The sequence below is a fragment of the Corvus moneduloides genome, chromosome 3, assembly GCF_009650955.1.
Source record: "Corvus moneduloides isolate bCorMon1 chromosome 3, bCorMon1.pri, whole genome shotgun sequence".
In the NCBI taxonomy this organism is placed as follows: domain Eukaryota; kingdom Metazoa; phylum Chordata; class Aves; order Passeriformes; family Corvidae; genus Corvus; species Corvus moneduloides.
The window spans coordinates 61,652,135-61,673,190 of record NC_045478.1 but is presented as its reverse complement, the minus strand read 5'-3'; the positions used below and the strand labels follow the sequence as shown (position 1 = coordinate 61,673,190).

The following is a 21,056-nucleotide window of genomic DNA, read 5'->3' as shown; positions in this document are numbered from 1 at the left end:
CAGTTTGGCTGTTGAAATTATAAATAGGCCGAAATAATACATTCTCATCTTTCCATTAGGCATGCTTGTATCTGTTTTATGTTAGGTTAAAACTTAAAATAAATTCCCATATCCCAGATTCCCTTCAAGTATATTTTCTTGTGCACTGTATATTTTTTGTGCACTGTGGCAAGGAGTGCTTCCTATTTCTCTTCACTGAAACTGTAGTAAAACTCATGTTTCATCTCAAAAGTTGTAGATGAGCTTCTTGTATGTCCTGCAGCTTAAGCAACTTAAATATAATATGCTAAGCAAAAGCTTTCATCTGTGGAGTACAGATCCTCTCCTGGGAGCCCTCAGTTTCTCTGTTTAAATTCACAAGCCCAGAGCAGAGCAGAAATATTAGCTATATCTGCTTCCTTCTCACTTGACACACCTTAACTCCAGGCAATTTAGTACTGAAAAGTCCACTTGTTTTCCCTAGCAATTCCTTGTGTCGGTAGCAAAGTTAAAAAAAGGCAAGAGTTTTCATACATTTTCTGTTAACCAATACTTCCTTCACAGCTGCTGTTGAGTGATATGGACATAGGCCACAGTTTACTGAAATCAGCCCGTGAGAAGGGGGAGCGAGCTGTAAAATACATGGAAGAAAATGAAGTTGATCAGTTAAGAAAAGAAACTGGAGATCATGTGGAACAGCTTGAAGAGCTGGCTGGTTCCATCAGAAAAGAGCACATGACTTCAGAGAAGTGTCTTCAGCTGGTAAAGGAGTTCACAGACAAGTATAAGGCACAGACTCAGTGGGTCACGGAGTACCAAGCCATCTTACATGCTCCTGTGGAGCCAAAGAGTGAACTCTATGAGAAGAAGGCACAATTGTCCAAATACAAGGTAAAAAGGGATTATCTCATTGTACTGTTGAATTTATTTTAATCTAGTGATTCTCAATAAATCCTCTGATCAGGTATCCAAGTTTCTTCAGTAGGTACATGAGATGTGTCTGATCTGTATGTCCCAATCAACATCAAGGAAAACATGCATGATACCTACCTCTAAAAATCAGACTTAGACCCTGGATTTGAAATGTGAACGTCCTAAAAAGGCTTCCATATCTGAAAATTTTCTGTAATGGTGCAAAATTCTTTTATGCGTACACATGAGTAATTGCATTGATCTTAACAGAGTTGATTGCAATTGAAGTGAACATAGAAATCAGTCAGTCTTTCTTGACTTCAGACATTGTCACTGTTTACATTGACTTAATCAGCTTTCTGGTTAAAGCTGGGTGTCCCAGCTCAACTGATATCCAAGCCAGTCAGCTTGTTTTTAATTAGGATTTTCATGAAGTGTTTGGGGTTATATTCCCATCACAAAAATGAGTAGAACATTTGCCAACAAACCCCTTTTCTTCTTCTAATGATGCTTTTGTAAAATACTCCAGGATTACAGATGTTTCATGAAATGTGTACTGGGTCTGGCTGAGGTGGAGTTAACTCTCCTCATAGGAGATCATGTAGTGCTGTGCTTTACATTTGTGGCTAAAAAAATGTTGCTAACAAACAAACAGTTTGGTTAACGCTGAGCTACAGTAGCTACATAGCTTCAAGGCTTTCTCACTAAAGCTTCCCACTTTAGCTTCCCACCCCTCGCCAGCTTCCCTACTTAAAGTTGTATGTCACAGCTGTGTGCTTGCTTTCTGCATGTCTGGGGAGTTGCACTCTTGAGAGCACAGTGCTAGGCATTCATTGCACACCATCTCACTGAGGGGATGGCTTTGGTGATACTTTTGCACCTGTTTTCATAATTTGTTCCTCTGAACAAATTTTATCCCTAGCACTGGCCCCTTCATACATATGAACTCCATTTGGTTCACCAGCTCCAGACTGTCAGCCATGCTAGTAGCCACTCACAAAAGGAGCAGTTGTTTTTAGATGCATGCAAAGTTGTTGTTTCAGGGTAGGGCTGAGAAGCAGAATCCTGCATTGGTAAACAAAGTTCTTCCTATCCGGAAAGGATGATACCGTGGTAGAAGGCTCTGCAGCAGATCAAAGGGAAGTTGGTGAAATAATCTCCAGTGACTGGTAGATACATCTTAATTCTTGCTTGCATTGTAGTCCATACAACAGACTGTTCTGTCTCATGAGCCCTCAATAAAGTCAGTAATGGAAAAGGGAGAGGGACTTTGTGATCTGGTGAATGATGTGACTCTAAAGAACAACATTCAAGACCTTCAGAGCAATTACCAGGAACTCTGCAGCAAAACGAAGGTAAAAAGGAAGAAAACTCGGGCTTCTTCCAACTTGCTATATTTTTACCACTCTTTAGGAATTTAACTATTTATTTCATGCTATCTTGTCTGTACAAAGAACCAGCTACCTTTAATCGCTTCTGGTGTTTTGTTGGGGTTTTTTTGGTTTTCTTTTGGAGGGGGGGCAGCAGTGACAGGCAATTTTCGAATGTGGAAAAAAGCACCTAAATGAATCTAACCAGAACAGCTGAAATGAATTTTGAGTGTGGCAGATGAAGTCTTTGTCTTTTGTAGCACTAAAGGGATATGTATCAGTGACTAATCTGTATTATTGTTACTTTTTTTTAAAAGCATTTAATAGAATTCTAAATACATTATTTCTTGAAGGGGCAGATGCCCTCAGATTGTGCTCTCTCTTGTTTCTGCTTGATCTTCCACAAACAGTGTTTAGTTTAGTTGTTGAATAAAAGGCACTGGAGAAAATAACCTGCAAGACAGACAGAATTTAATTCAGCAACGGCATTATTAATTAACATTGATTCATTAGTCCATATGTATGTAGTACTTTGAAAGGTCTAATGCTTCTAAATGCATCCTAAAGTATGATTATTCCTAAAGCTTTTAATAGGTTGTACTCCTAACAAGGATAAGCTCTGCAAACCATGTTAGTATTTATGTTTGACCTAGGCACCTTTAATTACCAATCCATCTAGAAATAGGATATGATTTTATTTTTTTCAAGGTTAATTTTTAGTTTAAAGACACGCCTCCAATCTGTACTGCAGAAGTGAAATCCATTGCATTGGATATAATATCTATGGCTTAAATTTAGAGAATCTTCCTGAAAAGAATAAATACTTTCTAACTCAGTGTGTACATTCTTAATTTGCCTACTGCAGACACGGGCAGTATGTACACTCAAAGGCTGTAAGCAGCAGGGTCCCAGCCATAGCATTTGGTGGGTCAAGTGCAGTCTCTCAAAGACCGTGTAGTAACTCTAAGTGAACTTAAAGTCAAGTTGACACTATTCATTTTCTCAGTGTTTTCCTCAGTCTTCAAAGTATGGTATTTCAGCTGGAGTGAAAATACCACTCAGTACCACAGAGCTAATGATACACAGAAATTTATTCACAGAAATAATCCCTTTCGATGTCTTCCTTTACAGTCTATTTACATGAGAGTCCCTCACAGGAATATGAATTTAGATGATAATTCTTATCATGCTTTCAAGTTCTTGGTGGGTTTTGGCTTTTTGGGGGGTTTTTTGAAGTCTTGTAATTACCTGAAAATTTAATTTTAGTTATTGTGTACCTGCAGGCATACGTTGAAACCTTAGAGATAAGAGTAAAAGAACATGAGGATTACAATAGTGATTTGCAAGAAGGGGAGAAATGGTTATTACATATGTCCAGCAGATTGGTCAGCCCTGACCTCGTGGAAAGCAACAATCTTGAAATAGTCACTCAGCAACTAGCTAACCACAAGGTGGGTTTGCTATTGGTAATCTTCCTTTGTAAAATAGAATTTTTCTTCTTTGCTTCTCTGGCTCCACTTCAGAGCTCTAGCTATTTGTCATTCACCTATTTTATTTCTCTTACCACTAACTGTGTAAATAAGCGTCACTGTCATTAAGGCAGATAACAAATCTAGCATTGTTAGCATTGTTTCTTGTCTAAAACTGCATTTACACAAAGAGCTTTGTTGTACTCTGATCTGACTTCTGTGTCAGATTTTTCTATGTCAGACTTCCCAGGAAATGAAACACAAAAATTGGTTTGGGGTCATTTTACTCTTGAGGTATTTTTTTCTCTGGCACTTTTAAGGCTGAAGAAAAAAAAAAAAAACTACATTGAAAATTTTCTTGGTATGGATCTGCTAACAAGAACTTTAGAAATGTGATCACCAAATTGGGCATGGTTGATAAAACAGCAATGGAGAAAAAAGTGCAGAAACTAGAGGGACCTCTATTAGGTTGTTCTAATTCTAGGTTCTTCTGTTAGGTTGTAGCATTTTCTCCATTGCTTTTATTCAAAGTATTGTTATGGTTGCTGTTAGTGAGAGCAAAATCCAACCCACCACTACCTGAAACTGAGATTCCAATGACAGATATTGAACTCTTTAAATTATGTGTGATTGGTGTGTTATTCCTTAAATAACCTCCTTAGATAAAATATTGGCTCCACCAAAGTCAGTGGAAAGAACTGTCTGCTGTGAAAGAGCTTATGGAATGAGATATGATTCAGCAAGAGCTTTAATTTGCATTACTAGGCACAAGAGAAGCTGGAGGAGCCCTGAAGAGCATGCAACAAATGAAGATTAAGGGTAGTCTTGGGGTGTGAGCAGAGAGTGTTGACACATTATGACAGTGCTACTGATGTTTCTGTGGGGATATCTGTGGAAAGACTTTTGACAATGACTTTACAATGAGCATGCAGTCCAACAGCTTGACTATGAAAATACACGTTGTCTGAAAACTTTTTTCCAAATCTGAAGAAGAGTGTTCAAAGGAGGAAGAAATAACATTCTGCACCACTGCGTATTACTTCAAAAGTATTTTATCTCTTTCTTAGGCTATCATGGAAGAAATTGCAGGATTTGAAGATCGTTTGAGCAACCTTAAGAGTAAAGGTGATTACCTGATCAGTCAATGCTCAGAACATCTTCAAGCAAAATTTAAGCAAAATATACAAAGCCATCTTCAGGGGACAAGAGACAGCTATTCTGCCATATGTAGCACAGCCCAAAGAGTAAGTCTTTTTTCAAAGATTTTTTTATGCCATTTAAGAAAAAAGTGCATTGTTATTTCTTTAAGTGGTATAAAATTCTTCCTACTGTTTTCATTTCAATTGAGCCTACAGGTTACTGAGCACTTAATAATTCCTGTGCTACAGTTGAATTCCTTGTGATCCAAATGTTGTCTTGCAACCAGCAAAAGTAGTGGCCTGTCAGTTCTTACCTTAATCATACCGCATGCTCACTACCTTCATGTTACGCTAGCTTCTGAGCAGCTGCAGCAAAAAAAATTAGACTATTTCTACTTCAAAAACTAGGGAGCAAATTGCAGTCTTAGTGTTGATAGTTTGCATACGTACATTAACAGGTCTCAAGTGTGTGCTAGGAAATACTATCTCTCTCATTAAAACCAGAATATACAGTTAAGAAGAGCTAGCTGGGCCATTCTGTTAAACCAATTAGGAGATCAAGCCATCAGTCAAAAAAACAACCAAAAAATCCCCCAAACCAAACTCAAAAAACTAAACAAAACAAACGCAAAAACAAATTTTAAAAATTCTTACACAAAGTCAATGGAAGAATGTTGGATAGGAATACAGAAATAAGAGAGCATGCTCTTCATTTACATCTTTATTTTTTTCTTTTCAGAAGCTGTGCATTAAATATTGTCCATCATCTCCACATGTTAGCAAGGTGCAGTGAGAGCTTAAGGAGATTTCAGCCCTTGGTACTTTTATGTACAAGGGCTAAAAAATCCACAGTCTTAATAATTCTGTTTTGTCAGCAGTTTTCAAGGAAGGAGAAGAGACACAATGGTGGTATTTGAAAATGTGATAAACTTACAAAATGTTTGGTTTAGGTGTACCAGACTTTGGAACACGAGCTCCAGAAGCATGTTAATCATCAGGATACTCTACAACAGTGCCAGACTTGGCTGTCTACAGTGCAGTCAGAGCTAAAGCCAACTACTTGGACACCTTTCAGCCTGGCAGATGCAGTTAAACAGGTAAAAGTTTAGCACTTGAAAAAGCTCAGTTATTCTTAATAAGGTGAGTTCAGGTAAGAGATTTAAATTTCTAGAAATCAGATATTTTCTAGCCTTCTCAGAAAGCTGTGTAGCCTCATTGTTCATTCCCAACTTCAAAAGGAATACCTGGAATGAAAAATAACTGTAGGTGAAAAATCAAAGATGGCTTTTGCTAGCTCTGCTTAATGCTTAAAAACACGTTACCTGAAAAATGTTGGCTTGTGAGATAAATCTGCTCAGATACTCCATAGATGTGTTTAGCAGAGGGGTTGTGTCTTTCTGCTTGTACAGTTGCTCATCTGTCTACTATGTCCCTTATGAGACCTGTTTTCACAGTGCCATGGACACAGAGTCAATTATCAGGCAATTAAAACAATTTTTCAGTCTAAGAGCATATAACTGCCTGTAGCCCGCACTGACCATTGAGAACGCTTTCATTGCTTCTTGATTGTTCTTAGTGACAATGTGTTTTACATTGGATTTGTGACTTGGTTTTAAATTAACCTGGCATGGTACTAAAAATGCTGGAATTCAGGGCTGTCTCATCCATCATCTGGCTTAATAGAGACCTTGAAATACTAGAGATGACAGACGTACAAGGGCAGGGGAAGCAGGGTGTGACATGGTGAGACCAGCAGGGCAGCACCTTCCCAATGACGTGCAGAACTGCAGCTCAAAGGTTAGGTGAACACAGGCCCCCTGATGTCATTCCCCCAGCTGATGGTCACCAGGCAAGTCCTTAGGGATGAGGCCAGTCCCAGGTGAAGGCAGTGGGTCAGGGCAGCAAGGCAAGGCTGGGAGGATCAGCCAGGCACAGATATACCTGTAGTGTAGCTCAGGTGAGGTTCAGAGGTGGGTGCAGGAAGGTGAGGAACTGAGCTTAGACACAGCTCTTGGGCTTTGCCTTTCTGGGCTGAGTCAAGGCTGGCCCTAAGAGGCGGTAGCCAAACCCCGAGGAGGAGGAGTTAGAGGCTGCAGAGCCCTTTGGTGTGCTGAGGGCCCTAGCCACCCCTGAGGATTAGGGACCTGATCCTATGCTTGACTGTTCTGTGAAAGTGAAAAATGGTTTCCCTTGTTTAGGAAGAATTCCTTCAAACCTGCCAAAATGCCGCATAGGACTGCCCCTTATCCCCACAGGTCTTTGCTGGACTTGGGTCAATTTGCCCATGTTTCTTTTATGGGGAAGAGGGAAACTGGGCTAAGTACATCAGGGACAGCTGGACAAGTGTAAGCACAGGAGAATAATCACTTTCCACAGTTTGTGCTCTGCATTTTTGCTAATACAGTCATTTGGGCTTGCCAAAAGGGTGCACTGTTGTTTAGTTCAATTTTTTGCCTGCAAGGACCTACTGCTGGCCCTCTGCATTAGGTGGTCACTCACCCTCCTCCCTGGGACTTTAGAAGATATGTTATTGCCCTGCTTGTTAGCAATCATATAATAATGTTATTTTAGGATAAGGAGAATCTTCACAGGGAGAGGTGAGCTCCTACAGGCAATGTTGAGAGCAAGAACCCTTAATGATATCTTGTCTAGTCTTGCCAGTCACAGATACTGGAGATGCTGGAAGGTTTTCCGAAGGTGTGGGAAAGTGTATTGTGCTACTAAGCTGAATTTCTCATGATCTATCAGACACTGGAAAATGTTACAGTTGTAGGAACAGGACACTTTGATAATCCCATAAAGCCCAGCTTCCCATTCACATTGGGAAAGTCAGTCACCTTGTTGAGACTGTGTGTTTCTATCCAAGAAATAAGCTAGCTAATTCATATGTGTCTAAGTGCTTTGGTAATTGGATAATAATCAAATTCTAAGGATTATTCCTTTCAATAATTATAACATAGCAGCCGTACCTAAAAAAATAATGTATTCCTACATTTAATTTTATGGAAATAATAAAGCAAAGTAAAAATACTAAAATGCATGATTGTAATAAAACAAGATATTATTTCCACAGTCACAGGTTTTATTTGTGAGTTGTCTTCCCTCAGGTTAAACACTTCCGAGCTCTGCAGGAGCAGGCCAATACATACTTGGATCTTCTGTGCTCCATGTGTGACCTGTCAGATGCCACAGTGAAGAGCACAGCAGCAGATATTCAACAAACTAAACAAACGGTACAAGATAACCACAACAACCCACTTTTAATCCTATTTAGAGCTTTAACTGCCTTGATCTGTTCCCTTTTAAAAAGGTCATATTGGGTAATAGTTTAAAGAAATGTTATCTTACTTTCATCCTAAGTATTTCTTTAGAAATAGTTAAATAGTTTTCTCTTTCTGCTTCTTCTTTTTTTTTTTTAATTTTTAAATTCATACACTGTCATCCTGGTACTAATACAAAGACACACAACTAAGGTTTCTGAAGGTACTTAGGCAATGTTACAAGATGTTGGTCTAAAGCCACAGAAATAACATTCTGTGGTAGAAAACCTGATTCAAGTTATCTGTTTCAAAAAACACAATTCAGTCGAATCTTCTCTGTATTTTATTAAATCAGACATATTTTCTTGTTATTATTTATTCAACAATAGACTGATGTTCATATTGACCTATATTAATATATTACTAATATAATAATCATCATAAAATTATGCTGGTTCAATTCATGAATCAAAGTGCATCTATTTCAGCATCATATTAATTTATAGAAGTGTTCCTCAATTTTAAGTTCTAAAGTCTCTTAATGCTTAGGTTTAAAATAGAGCTATAAACCTAAGTTAGTGGGAAAGAAGAATTATGAGCATTCCTCATAATGAATGAAAAATTTAGTTCCTCTTACACAGACATACAACCAGAGTTTTGAAACTACTTCTAACAAGAGTAAAAATCTGATACATACAGTAACAGTACTCCATACCAGAAAAGCAAATTGTACAAATCCAAGCAACCCATGAAAATATGGCAGTCCAAGTACTGAATTGCTGAGAAAGATCCCAAACATCAGAATAAGATCCTCCTCTGACATATAAAGCAGTGAAACATTTTTAAGAAATCACAGATGGTATAGTGCTGAGATATACTAAGCTGGTTGAGTGTCTAAACCTTAAAGACACTCGACTGCTGTATTTAGAGCAAAAGCAGCTGTGTCACTATTGGTGTAAGAGGATTGACGGGCTCAGATCTGGTAAGCATTCTTCTTATTGGCATTTTAGTAGAGGCATATAGTTAGAATAACTGGGCTAAGCAAATTAAAAGGAAGTGTTTAATTGAAACTTTTATGTAGGCTACATTCTAACAATATTCTTAGCATGCAGTATATTATACAATTAATTTAAGCTTTAACAGAGGACTGAGAACATTGAAATGCACACTCATAAACATACTTGCTTCTCTCAAGGGTGAATGATAATTAATTTCTTTTGTTGTTGTTGTTGTTTCCACATGGATTTCCTTTGATAGGTACAATTTTTGTGACTTTTGGAGGTTAAGACTCTTTTTGTGGATAATATTAGCCCCTTCAGAATCTGGTGCAGAAATTGCTTTAGTACAGTATTGTGCTCAGAGGAGGAATGGTATTCATCCTCCATTCTCCAAAAATAGATGCATTAAAGCATTCCTACTCCTTTTCATTTCTTTTCTTCTAGATTGAGCAACAGATAATGCACTCACAGTATTTGTCTCAAGGTTGGGAAGAGATCAAACAATTGAAGGCTGAGCTCTGGATATATTTCCAGGATGCGGATCAACAACTACAGAATTTAAAAAGGAGACGGGCAGAGTTGGAGCTAAATATTGCCCAGAATATGGTGCTCCAGGTTAAGGTAAGGAGACTTTTGGTTAAGAACAGAAGGTAAGGAAGAAGTTCATCCTTCGGCTGATATTATTTTATGATTCATATTGTGTGCACATACTGCACATGTTGGCTAAAATGCTCTAAGCAAGAGCAGAGAAGATAGAGGAAAGAGTGTTTCCTTATTGATACTACAGGGTGATTCAGAGAGCAGAAATTTGCACTATAGTATTTTTCTGGCTTTGTTTTTTAAATAATTGACAATTTTCAGCCTACTGGTCTGATTTGCCTTCACTTTTAGAGTAGACTAAATGCTGATCACAGTGGACCTGAAGATAAGATTTGCAAACTGTGCTTGCTAAATTCTTTGATTTCTATACTTCTGAATAGTTTAGAAGTATTTCAAAATTAGTCAGCAAAACTGTTTGGTGTTGCTGATCTCTAAGAAAAGGTATGGCAGAAATCCAATTTAAATAATGAGACAAATGCCTTCAGGACTTATTCATTCCAGAAGAGAGACATTTTATGACTCTTCTGTATACATCATAACCAGTAACTTAACAAAAAGATCATTCTTTATTAAATTATTATATACTTGAGTTTTGCATTTTTGGTCTAGGCTTTGCTTGTATTCCTTTTCTGGTATGCCAAGAGTTAGCACTTCCTCTCCATGTCTCTTCTACTCACACTTTGGAACAAAGTCAAAGCCTTTGAAGATGCCTCAGCACAATCTGAACAGAAAGCTGAAGGAATCTCTATTTCTTCACTCTTTCAGTCAGAAGCTTTGGATTATAATGAAAGGGAGACACCTTCTGTACTGTTAGATGTGGTACAAGGTGGTTTTTTTTCCAATAATTTGCCCTGGTAAAGGAAGATGCCTAGCTCCATTTAAAGCCTTCATGAAGAGGAATGAGGCAGAGCTGGAGATAGGCATGCTTGTTTAGTTACAGTTATTGGAACTAGAATTTAGGAAAAGATTGTATTTACCTTAGACAGTGTGCAAAGGCTGGAAAATATTTGGTTAGTTTTAGTTGTCAGTATATTGTGTATTCTTCTTTTTGTGATCTCTCTGACTTCTTTTTTGGTATGAAATGTGTATGCAGATGAACTCTTTTAGTTACTAGTTATTAGCTCAGATAGCAGTCATACCTAGGTTAATCCATGGTTTTGTTTCAGTAATGACACTGGTAACAGTTGCTGTTACAGAAGTAGGAACAATACAGAGTACGGATATGGAGGCTCGCTGACTCATGGACTCTGCTTCCTATTTTTAGTCTCTAATGAAAAAGAAAAAAATAAGCTAGTCACAGTACTAGGAAAATGAATTATTCTTGTGAGATTCAAGACTATCTTGCATGTTTTATTGTATGGTGGGAGCTGTGCTAGTCCAGAAGCCTGGACAACAGGATGTGACTTGATCAGAAGTTCTGTTTATCACTGGCTCTTGGAAACTCCTCTCATTTGCTTTAGCATCTATTACCAACTTGTCTTCACCTGAGAAGGTGGGGAGGAGGATTTGGAGAGGAGTGAAAATACTTCTTCCAGTTTACATCTGCAGAGCATTTGCCTGGGCAGATAATTAGTCCATATACAATTTATTTATTTCAGAGCTTTTATTTAAATTCCATTTTATAATTTTGAGGGAATGATATTATATTGGTTTTTACTTGTATCTTTTTCAGGAATTCAGTCAGAAGTTGCAGTCTAAGCAGTCAGCTCTCACCTCTGTGACTGAGAAGATGAACAAACTAACCCAAGGACAGGAATCACCTGAACACAAGGAAATAGGAGAACTGAGCAACCAGTGGCTGGACCTCTGCCTTCAGGCACATAGTTTGCTCATGCAGAGGGAGGAGGATCTGCAGAGGACAAGGGATTACCATGATCGCATGAATGTCGTTGAAGTTTTCCTGGAAAAGCTCACAAAAGAGTGGGACAACCTAGCTAGGTAAAAAAGGAGTAGCATGCACAAAGCAAAGTGTGCATATATGCTGAAAGAGCTGTTTACAGAGTGCCTCTAAGTGGGAGCCACTAAAAATTCCTTTTTGCATGCTTAATTAAAAGCACACTGCCCTTCTTAATTATCAGGCAATTAATCATTTCTGTTGAGATAAAGAGAGTTTGAGCGACCAGATCTTCAGTGTTTGTCTTTAAGGCAAGTACTGATTGATCCCATCTCAGGGTATAGCATTTCCTGATATTTCAACAATGTTGACTATTTTATTTGAACTCTTTCATTTGTGGTGGTTCATGAGTTCATGGTTCATTCATCAGTTCATTTTCATTGTAATACTGTGTTATATCTACTAGACTATTATATTAAAGCTTAGTAACTACTGCTAAATATTTGCAGCTGCTTTGCATAGGATAAACACACCAGCTGTGAGAAAATTGTGAGCGTATTGCTGGTCCTGTCACTGTCATGGAACAAGATTCACTTCGACCTCAGTACTTGTTGTTGTTCTTATATGCAATATAATCAGTATGCTCTTTAGTATTCATGTAAATGTGTATGGTCAGCCTGATGACCATAGTGCAGATTAAAGGAAAAGGAATAAATTTGTAGAGTTTTTTAATTAATATTCAAGGCTGCTGCCTTCAAGTGAATGTGAAAACTGTAGGTCTTTATATCATATTGATTTCAGTATTTAGTGGGCTTATAATTAATTCTGACCTCTCTTTCAAGCCTGTGCTGAAATTGGATGTAATAACTCATTTTTTTCCTGTCCATTTTAATAACAGGTCTGATGCTGAAAGTACAAATGTGCACCTTGAAGCTTTGCAAAAACTGGCAATTGCTCTACAGGAAAGGAGATTTGCTCTGGAAGATTTGAAAGATCAGAAACAGAAGATGATAGAACATTTGAATCTTGACGACAAAGAATTAGTAAAGGAGCAATTCAGTCATTTTGAACAACGCTGGACTCAGCTGGAGGACCTTGTCAAAAGGAAAATTCAAGTTTCTGTTTCAACCTTAGAAGAGCTCAGCTTGGTGCATTCCAAATTTCAGGAACTAATGGAATGGGCAGAGGAGCAGCAACCTAGTGTCTCAGAGGCTCTTAAACAGAGCCCTCCTCCAGATATGGCTCAGAGTCTTCTCATGGATCATCTTACCATTTGCAGTGAGCTTGAAGCCAAACAGCTTGTTCTGAAGATGCTTGTGAAGGATGCTGACAGGGTGATGACCAACCTAGGGCTCAATGAAAGGCAAGAACTGCAGAAAACAGTTTCTGATGCACAGCACCATGTGGCTTGTCTCAGTGATCTGGTTGGCCAGAGGAGAAAACACCTGAATAAGGCATTGTCTGAAAAGACCCAGTTTCTCATGGCAGTCTTCCAGGCTACAAACCAAATTCACCAGCATGAGAAGAAGGTGATGTTTCCAGAACATATTTGTTTGTTGCCAGAAGATGTGAATAAACAGATCAGGACTTGTAAGAATACCCAGGCTAATCTGAAGGCCTATCAAAATGAGGTCACAGGGTTGTGGGCTCAAGGAAGGGATTTAATGAAAGAAGCAACAAATCAAGAGAAGAGTGAAGTGTTAGGTAAACTGCAAGAGCTACAGAATGTATATGACACGGTTTTACAAAAGTGTAACCAGAGATTGTTAGAACTGGAGAAAAATAGTGTTTCCAGGAAATACTTCAAAGAAGATCTGGATAAAGCTTGCCATTGGCTAAAACAAGCTGATATTGTCACATTCGCAGAAGTCAATGTAATGAATTCTGACACTGAGCTATACAGCCAGTTGGCAAAATATCAACAGATTCTTGAACAATCTCCAGAATATGAAAATCTGCTACTTGCACTGCAAAGAGATGGCCAAGAAGTCCTACCATCACTTAATGAAGTGGATCATTCTTATCTAGATGAAAAACTTAACAGTCTCCCTCAGCAATTCAGTATTGTCACTGCTCTGGCAAAAGAAAAATTATATAAAGTTCAGGAAGCAATTTATGCCAGAAAAGAGTATGTCTCTTTAATTGAGTTGACAAGTAAAGCTCTAACCGAGCTAGAAGACCAGTTTACTAACATGGATAAAGCTCCAGCTGCTGTTTCAGCCAAAGAAGCTGTGTCACTCCAGCAGGCCTACAGAGATCTCTTAGGTGAAGCAACGAGCCTTGGTGCAGCAGTGGATGAACTGAACCAGAAGAAGGAGGCCTTTCGAAGCACTGGCCAGCCCTGGCAGCCAGATGAGATGTTAAAACTTGCCACACTATATCACAAGTTGAAGAGGCAAATAGAACAGAAAATCAACCTGTTGGAAGACACAATAGAAGCATGCCAGGAGCATGAGAAGATGTGTATGCAGTTTGAAGCACAGCTAGAGACAGTGAAAAAGGAGCAGATTAAGGTGAACGAAGAAACTCTCCCAATAGAAGAAAAGTTGAAAATATACCATTCTCTGGTGGGCAGCTTGCAAGACTCAGGAAGTCTTCTGAAGCGAATAACTGAACATCTAGAAGCCCTTTCTCCTCAGCTCGACTCATCTGCATGTGAGACAACAAATCACCAAGTTCAGGCTTGGCAAGAGAAGCTGAAGTCTTTGCATTCTGCCATTGTTGACACGGTGATGGAGTGTGAGAACAGACTTGTGCAGAGCATAGACTTCAAGACAGAAATCTGCCGTTCACTCGACTGGTTGAGGTGGGTGAAAACAGAACTTAATGGAGCATTAAGTTTGGACCTCAAACTGCAAAACATCCAAGAAGAAATCCGGAAGGTTCAGATACATCAGGAAGAAGTGCAGTCGAGCCTCAGAATAATGAATGCACTGAGTAATAAAGAGAAAGAGCGCTATATGAAAGCAAAGGAGCTGATACCTGCTGACCTGGAAAACACTTTTGCTGAGCTGGCAGAACTGGATGGTGAAGTTCAAGAAGCTATACACATGAGACAGGTTAGTGCACCCTAACTGTCATTAGTTTGTCAGTCACAAAGCTCAGAAAGATGGCTCTGTGGCTTGATCTTTACGATCATCACAAAAAGATTCATTTCAGTAATCCTATTATCTGGATTTTTTAAATTACACAGGTTACTGTGATTTTATGTTCGTGACTCTCCCTTTTATTTCAGGCTACCTTGAATAAGGTATATAGCCTCTGCCAGAGGTACTACCAAGTGATGCAGATAGCAAATGACTGGCTGGAAGATGCTCAGGAATTTCTACAGTTAGCAAGAAATGGTCTAGATGTTGAGAACTCTGAGGAGAATCTAAGGAACCACGTTGAATTTTTCAGCACAGAAAGTCAGTTCAATAATCATTTGAAAGACTTAAAAGGCCTTGTGTCTGAGATAGACCCCTTTATACAAGCCTCAACAAGGGAACAGCTGGTACAGAATGTAGCTTCATTGGAGGAAAAAGCCAAAGGGACAGAGCAAGAAGCCAAAAGCCAGCAAGAGCGGTTACAAAGGTAAGATATATTCTTTCTTCTTCTTTTTTTTTCCTCTTCCTTCTGAAGAATCTGAAAATTAATTGAAATTTTTTAATATTTGTGCTACTTACGAAAGAATTTTATATTGGGGATTCAGAGCTCCTAGATTCTGTTTTCTACCCTTGACTGACTAGTTGTGTGATCTTAAAGAAGCTCTGATAGAATTATATTAAGCTTGGAACAGCAAGGAGAAGAGGAGTAGGGAATAATTCTATATTTCACCTGACACAAGATCTATGCGCAAACAAATGAAATTGAAGCAGACATTTTGAACTAAAAGGAAATACCTTTTTAAAAAACATAACTATGTTTCTTATTATTCCTGAATGTTCTGAATTCCATACGTTTGGGTAGGTTTAAAACACCACATAGGCAGTCTCTGAGGAAAAGTCAAATAAGGGCTATTGAATGCCCGGCTGTGGTTTCTGTGAAGCACATATCTGAAAATCTGGAGCATATGTTTCTGTGTATGCTGTTTCCCAATAATCTTTCTGTTTCTTGGAAAATACTGTGTAACAGCATAACTAAGCAGTTACATTGAAAACTAGGTTCAATCATATTTCTGATTTTCAAATGGTTTTATATCGCATTAAGTTGTTCTTTCTGGAACTGTATTTGTTTAAGGTGTGCTTCTGAGTGGCAGGAGTACCAGACATCAAGGCAGAAGGTTATTGAAGTGATGAATGAGGCTGAGAAAAAATTATCTGAATTCTCAGTAGCTAAAGCTGCTTCTTCTCATGAAGCAGAAGAGAAATTGCTAACACATAAGGTAAGGTACTGATAATTGCATGAAATCATTCTATGTCAAGTGAAAATGAATGTATATTATGTAGGTCCCTATCTGTGGTAACATGAATTTGAGTTTTTACATCTTTACCTGTAGCGCTTAACTGTGTCATAACACACCAAGAGATGTTTTGTGTTGTGCAAAAAACAAATTTTGTTTGTGTGGTGATTGAGGCAGGTATTTTTAGTCACTTTTCAGCTTGTCTCTCTATGTGCCCATGACTGTAGAGAAGTGCAAAGAGTCAGGAGGTTCCTAAAAGCCGTGGGTCTGTAAACCCCAAAATTACAAGCAACTCAGATCAATAGAAACATCCATCTACTTTGGATCACATGAAACAGTTTTACTAGGACAGGAAGAGTTGGAGTTTAATATTAACTCTTCTTTAGTCTAAAAACAAGAAATATAATTTTAAAAATTACTTTCTCTTCTTGTGTTTAGGGTACTAACCAATTGCCTTAATATAGGCAGTCAGACATGCTGCCAGCTGTGTCTCTGTGAAATCAAGAGTCTCTCCTAAGAGTAATGTCCTATCTGCCAGCTTCATGAGAATGTCCTCAAATCCTTGGGCATCTAAAATGTCCTTAAAGATAAACATGACATAAATGTACACTTAAACACCTGAATTTCTTCTTTCATTTTTAGACTTTTTAGAAGTCAGTCTTTGCTATGAGAAGGACCCTGAATGCTTATTTTCATCCTTCTTGAGGGGGATATCAAGGAAGGGAAAAGCTGATTACTCCAGATTTGTGCTGCTTCCAGAGACAGGGATTTTGGACCAAGTAGCTGTAGTTCAAATACTGCATATAATAATTATAAAAATAAAGTGAGATCTAGCCACTTCACTCAGCATACAGTACCTCCTCCTCATCTGCAGTGGATGGAAGTTGTTCATCTACCTGCATGTTGAATAGTAATGAGTTGTCTTGTAGGAAGGGAAAAGAGTGCTTATTTTTGCTTTTTCAGACTCTCGTGTCCGTAGTGAATTCTTTCCATGAGAAGATCACAGCCCTAGAAGAAAAGGCTTTGCAGCTGGAAAAAATCAGCAATGATGCCAGTAAGGCATCTATAAGTAGATCCATGACAACAGTTTGGCAGCGCTGGACACGGCTCCGGAATGTAGCCCAGGAACAAGAAAAAATTTTGGAAGATGCAGTGCAGGAATGGAAGAGTTTTAATGATAAGGTAAATTCTAGTCTTGGTAAATCCTCCTTTGTACATAGGTTTACACTCATGATGCTGCCTTATTAATCATCTTGTGGTAGAGAAAACTGATAGCAGGAATAACTGATTTCTTTCCTCAGGTCAGCAAAACACAGCTATGGAAGATCCAGGTTTAGAATCATTGCCTCCAAAGTTTGGACTGTTCTGTATGCATACATGTATAGTACATATAGAGTTGTTTTGGTTTCTGGTGGTTCTTCAGAATCTACTTCTCTGTTTCCTTTCCTCAGGTGTTCTGTTCTAGATTATGTCAACATCTTTTTTTTTATTCTTTCTTCTTCTCTCTTCTTCTCTTTTGTATCTCTGTTTTTTCTCTCTTTCTTCACTCTTTCTTTTTTCTTGTTGTCTTTTTTCCCTGAAGAGTATGAAGTTGCTCTTTCTAAGCATAAGCAGTTGATGATAGTGCCTGACAATGCTCATTGGTCATATGTCTCTTTTTTTCTCCTTATATCCTATCTGACTCCTTTTATCTGTCATTGTCCATTATTTATGCCCAGGTGGCAGGTTCTCTGGGAATGAGGATAATCATTTTGTTAAACATATGACTTGTGCCAAATATGTGTGTGCCCCAGGGTAGAGCTCTAGTTCCTATGGCAATAAATATAATAAATGCTAAAAAATATAACAAGCCACCCATAACTGGACAAAAAAAAGTCCCTTAGCAAGTCCTAATGCCCTGTGAAGAGCAAGGGATCTGGCACAGAAGAGCACAAGCCCTATACCACAACAGTTTTATAGAATTTAAATGTACAGCACTGGGTCTAGCACCTTTTGGTGTCAGTTGTACTAGCTTCTTTGTTTCCATAGATTCAGAAAGCCACCATAGCTATAGATGAGCTACAAGGTCGCTTACCAGAAAGCTCCGTGGAAAAGGCATCCAAGACAGAGCTTCTGGAACTCCTGGATTACCACAGCAGTTTCCTGCTGGAGGTGGACCACCAGCTGTCATCTTTGGGCCTGCTCAAACAGCATGCTGTTAGCATGCTCCAGGATGTGGAAGTAAAGCCTCCATCTCAGAAGGAACTACCAGTTATGCAAGAAATCAAAGCAATGCAAGATCGATGCCACAAGTAAGGCAATATTTTAAAAGATTCACTAGAAAAATGGTACCTTACAGTTCATTATTAAGAGCTTATGTATCCTATTTTTATCATTAGCAATTACCATGCTTAAATAAATATTAGTTACTACTTTTAAAATAAGCATCATTTTTAATTTAAAATTTTTTAATTAATTTTGAAATACCTTTTTTACATTATTTTTTATTTCCATCAGAAGGAATATGCATTTTAGAATATGTACTTCTTGCCTTGCATAATAATAGTAATTTGCATAAAAGCTGCATAAAACTGCATTAAATGTATAACTGATTTTAAACATTTCCATTGCCTCTCATATTAACAGTGCCTGTTTATCTTTTTGTATCCTCTTTTGATGAGTTTATCACTATGTTTCCCTTGTTTGAAGCACTTAGGTATCAAAAGTAGGTCCTGTATGACATTTACAGAGGAATTTAGAGCATATGCAAACAAAACATACCTTAACATTTCACCTTGTGGCTATGCAAATGTTTGTCTAAATCTAAAACATCTCCCTGTCGTGTAGAAAATAGGAAGTTTATGTTAAGTTTCAAGACACATATCTGCATCATAACTACACTAAGATGCCATTAGCTGGATCTCCCCAGTGGGAAAAGGGAGAGAGGTAGAGAATGGGAATCCTTGCACCAAGCCTGTGCAAAGTTTATTGTGTGTGTGTATAAATGATTAGAGTGGAATAGCAATGCCTGTAGAAAATGTGTAGATGCAAGCACTTTTACAACTCCATTTTTCACATAGAATTGGTTTCTAAGATACCGGGTCTGTGATGACCTCCTGCTCATGATTTGTCAGTGAAAGGCTATGCGAACATAAATGTGGGAATATCAAAGTAAGATCCATGTCACCTGTATAAGAGCTACAGGTAGTCCAATAGAACTTTGAAAGAGGTGTAATTTTTTACGGGAGATCCAAGTTCTTGAGGAAAGTGCAGAAATTCTGCCTTAGTGGAAGTGTGGAGATAGTCCGTGTTCAGATATTTGATCCATAATTTAGGCTAAGTATTCTGCCAGTGCAGATCCCATCAATAGGAGTGGAATTTATGTCATGTTATTTTACCATCAGGACAGATTAAGTCTTGCTCTCTAATTAGTGTAGAGAAATAAACAAGCGTAAGATGCCGTTTTTCTGACCTATTTTAGAAGTTTATTTTAGAATGACAATGAATAATCCTAATTTGTGCCCTGCAATTGCCCGTTTCCTCCACTGACATTCAGGGCAGTCTGTGGTGATGAGCTCAGATGCAGGGATTTCTATTGTAAACATTTGCATTTTTTCAAAAGAATTGCGTGCTTGATGTCCAAACACATAAACCCAAAGAATGGACATGAAAAATTTAATTTACTTAAATTTATTTTTCTGGATGTGGTGCCATCAATCATGATCTTTATTATTCCGTATTTTTTGACAAAGCAATGTTTTTAGACATTGCTTAATTCTTCACAAATAGTTATTGTTTCTTTCTTTCTGAAGTATGCAACAGAAAGTTAAAAAGGGTGTGAAGATGGTGAAACAGGAGCTGAAGGAGCGTGAGGAGGTTGAAGCAGAGATTAATATTGTGAAGTCCTGGATCCAGGAAACAAAAGAATATTTATTAAGCCCTGATGCAGAAGTGGACATTCAGCTTCAGGAGTTGCAGGTATACCAAATCTGTCAACTTCTAAATTGCAATATTTATCTTCATTTTAATCTGTTAGTGAATATTAATAAATATTCACTAACACAAATTCAAATTAGATTATATTCATGAGTTTTTGAGTAACCCACTGGACAAACTGATAATGCATGAAGTAGATCATGGACTGTGATATTTTATTTTAAAGATATTTAAGATGTATTCTCATTGTTCTTAACAATACTGTTTTTTCTGTCATTAGTCTCTCTTTGGTGAAGTTACTACTCATCGCCAGGCTGTTGAAAAACTGGCTGAACAACAACAGAATAAGTACTTGGGGCTTTATACCATTTTGCCTTCTGAACTCTCTCTTCATTTAGCAGAAGTTGGACTGGCCCTTGTAACTGTGCAGGATCAGGTAAAGTGCAGTAGATAAGGCATAACAGATCTATAGCCCTTCATTAGGCTTTATAACTTGGTATCCTGCTGTGGCCAAACTGTAGCAACACAGAATAGTTTTATTACCTTCATCCTTGGAATTAAAATTAAATGAAAGTTAATTTCCTTTAAGGAGGACTGATTTCTGATTACTGAATTTAATTCTTATTGTTGACAGATTCAAACCAAAGAAAGAGAAACTCAGCAAATAAAAACATTGAATCAAGAGTTTGATCAGAAGATCCAGGGGATAGCAAATGAACTAAATACCATTCTTTCCAAACTGAAAAAGAAAACAAATGATATAGCACAAGCTAAACTTGAACAAAAGGTAAGACAAGGCTTTCCTTATGTGGTTATGCCATAAAGTTTTCTGAACTGGTAAACTCACTTCTTACCACAGTGTTGTTTGTGAAGACTTGCAGGACACATTTTTTTAGTGTACTTCAACAAAAGAATTATACAGAAATAAGGGTCGACTGATGAGATTTTTAAAGCTATATTCTTTGCAAACTGGCTCACACAGGGTCTTGAGTGAGTAACAGAATTTGGAGGAAGTAGCTGACCGCTAAAGTCAGGTGAACAAAGTTTCACTGTTCCTTTTAAATAATGAGTATGACTCCAATCTTGGAAAGCCTAAGGAACCTCCAAACTGCTGCTTGTTCTTCTCTGTACTGAAATGATCATTCTTTATTTATGATCAGTAGATCAATAAATTTTACTTAACTTGTAGTCCACCTCAC

At 38.0% G+C, this 21,056-nt stretch overlaps 1 protein-coding gene across 22 annotated transcripts in view; it reads left to right on the top strand.

Moving 5' to 3' along the window:
* Positions 1–21,056, top strand: part of SYNE1 (spectrin repeat containing nuclear envelope protein 1) — a 295,197-nt gene that overhangs the window by 162,948 nt on the left and 111,193 nt on the right. For all 22 annotated transcript variants that reach the window (XM_032101881.1, XM_032101882.1, XM_032101866.1 and 19 more), the window contains 16 exons: positions 544–870; positions 2,094–2,246; positions 3,545–3,712; positions 4,798–4,974; positions 5,820–5,966; positions 7,977–8,102; positions 9,572–9,748; positions 11,400–11,665; positions 12,460–14,620; positions 14,797–15,134; positions 15,780–15,924; positions 16,906–17,124; positions 17,971–18,233; positions 19,734–19,899; positions 20,138–20,293; positions 20,492–20,644. In XM_032101881.1, coding sequence (XP_031957772.1) covers positions 544–870; positions 2,094–2,246; positions 3,545–3,712; positions 4,798–4,974; positions 5,820–5,966; positions 7,977–8,102; positions 9,572–9,748; positions 11,400–11,665; positions 12,460–14,620; positions 14,797–15,134; positions 15,780–15,924; positions 16,906–17,124; positions 17,971–18,233; positions 19,734–19,899; positions 20,138–20,293; positions 20,492–20,644 — 5,142 coding nt within the window. The remainder of the gene's footprint in view (positions 1–543; positions 871–2,093; positions 2,247–3,544; positions 3,713–4,797; positions 4,975–5,819; positions 5,967–7,976; positions 8,103–9,571; positions 9,749–11,399; positions 11,666–12,459; positions 14,621–14,796; positions 15,135–15,779; positions 15,925–16,905; positions 17,125–17,970; positions 18,234–19,733; positions 19,900–20,137; positions 20,294–20,491; positions 20,645–21,056) is intronic.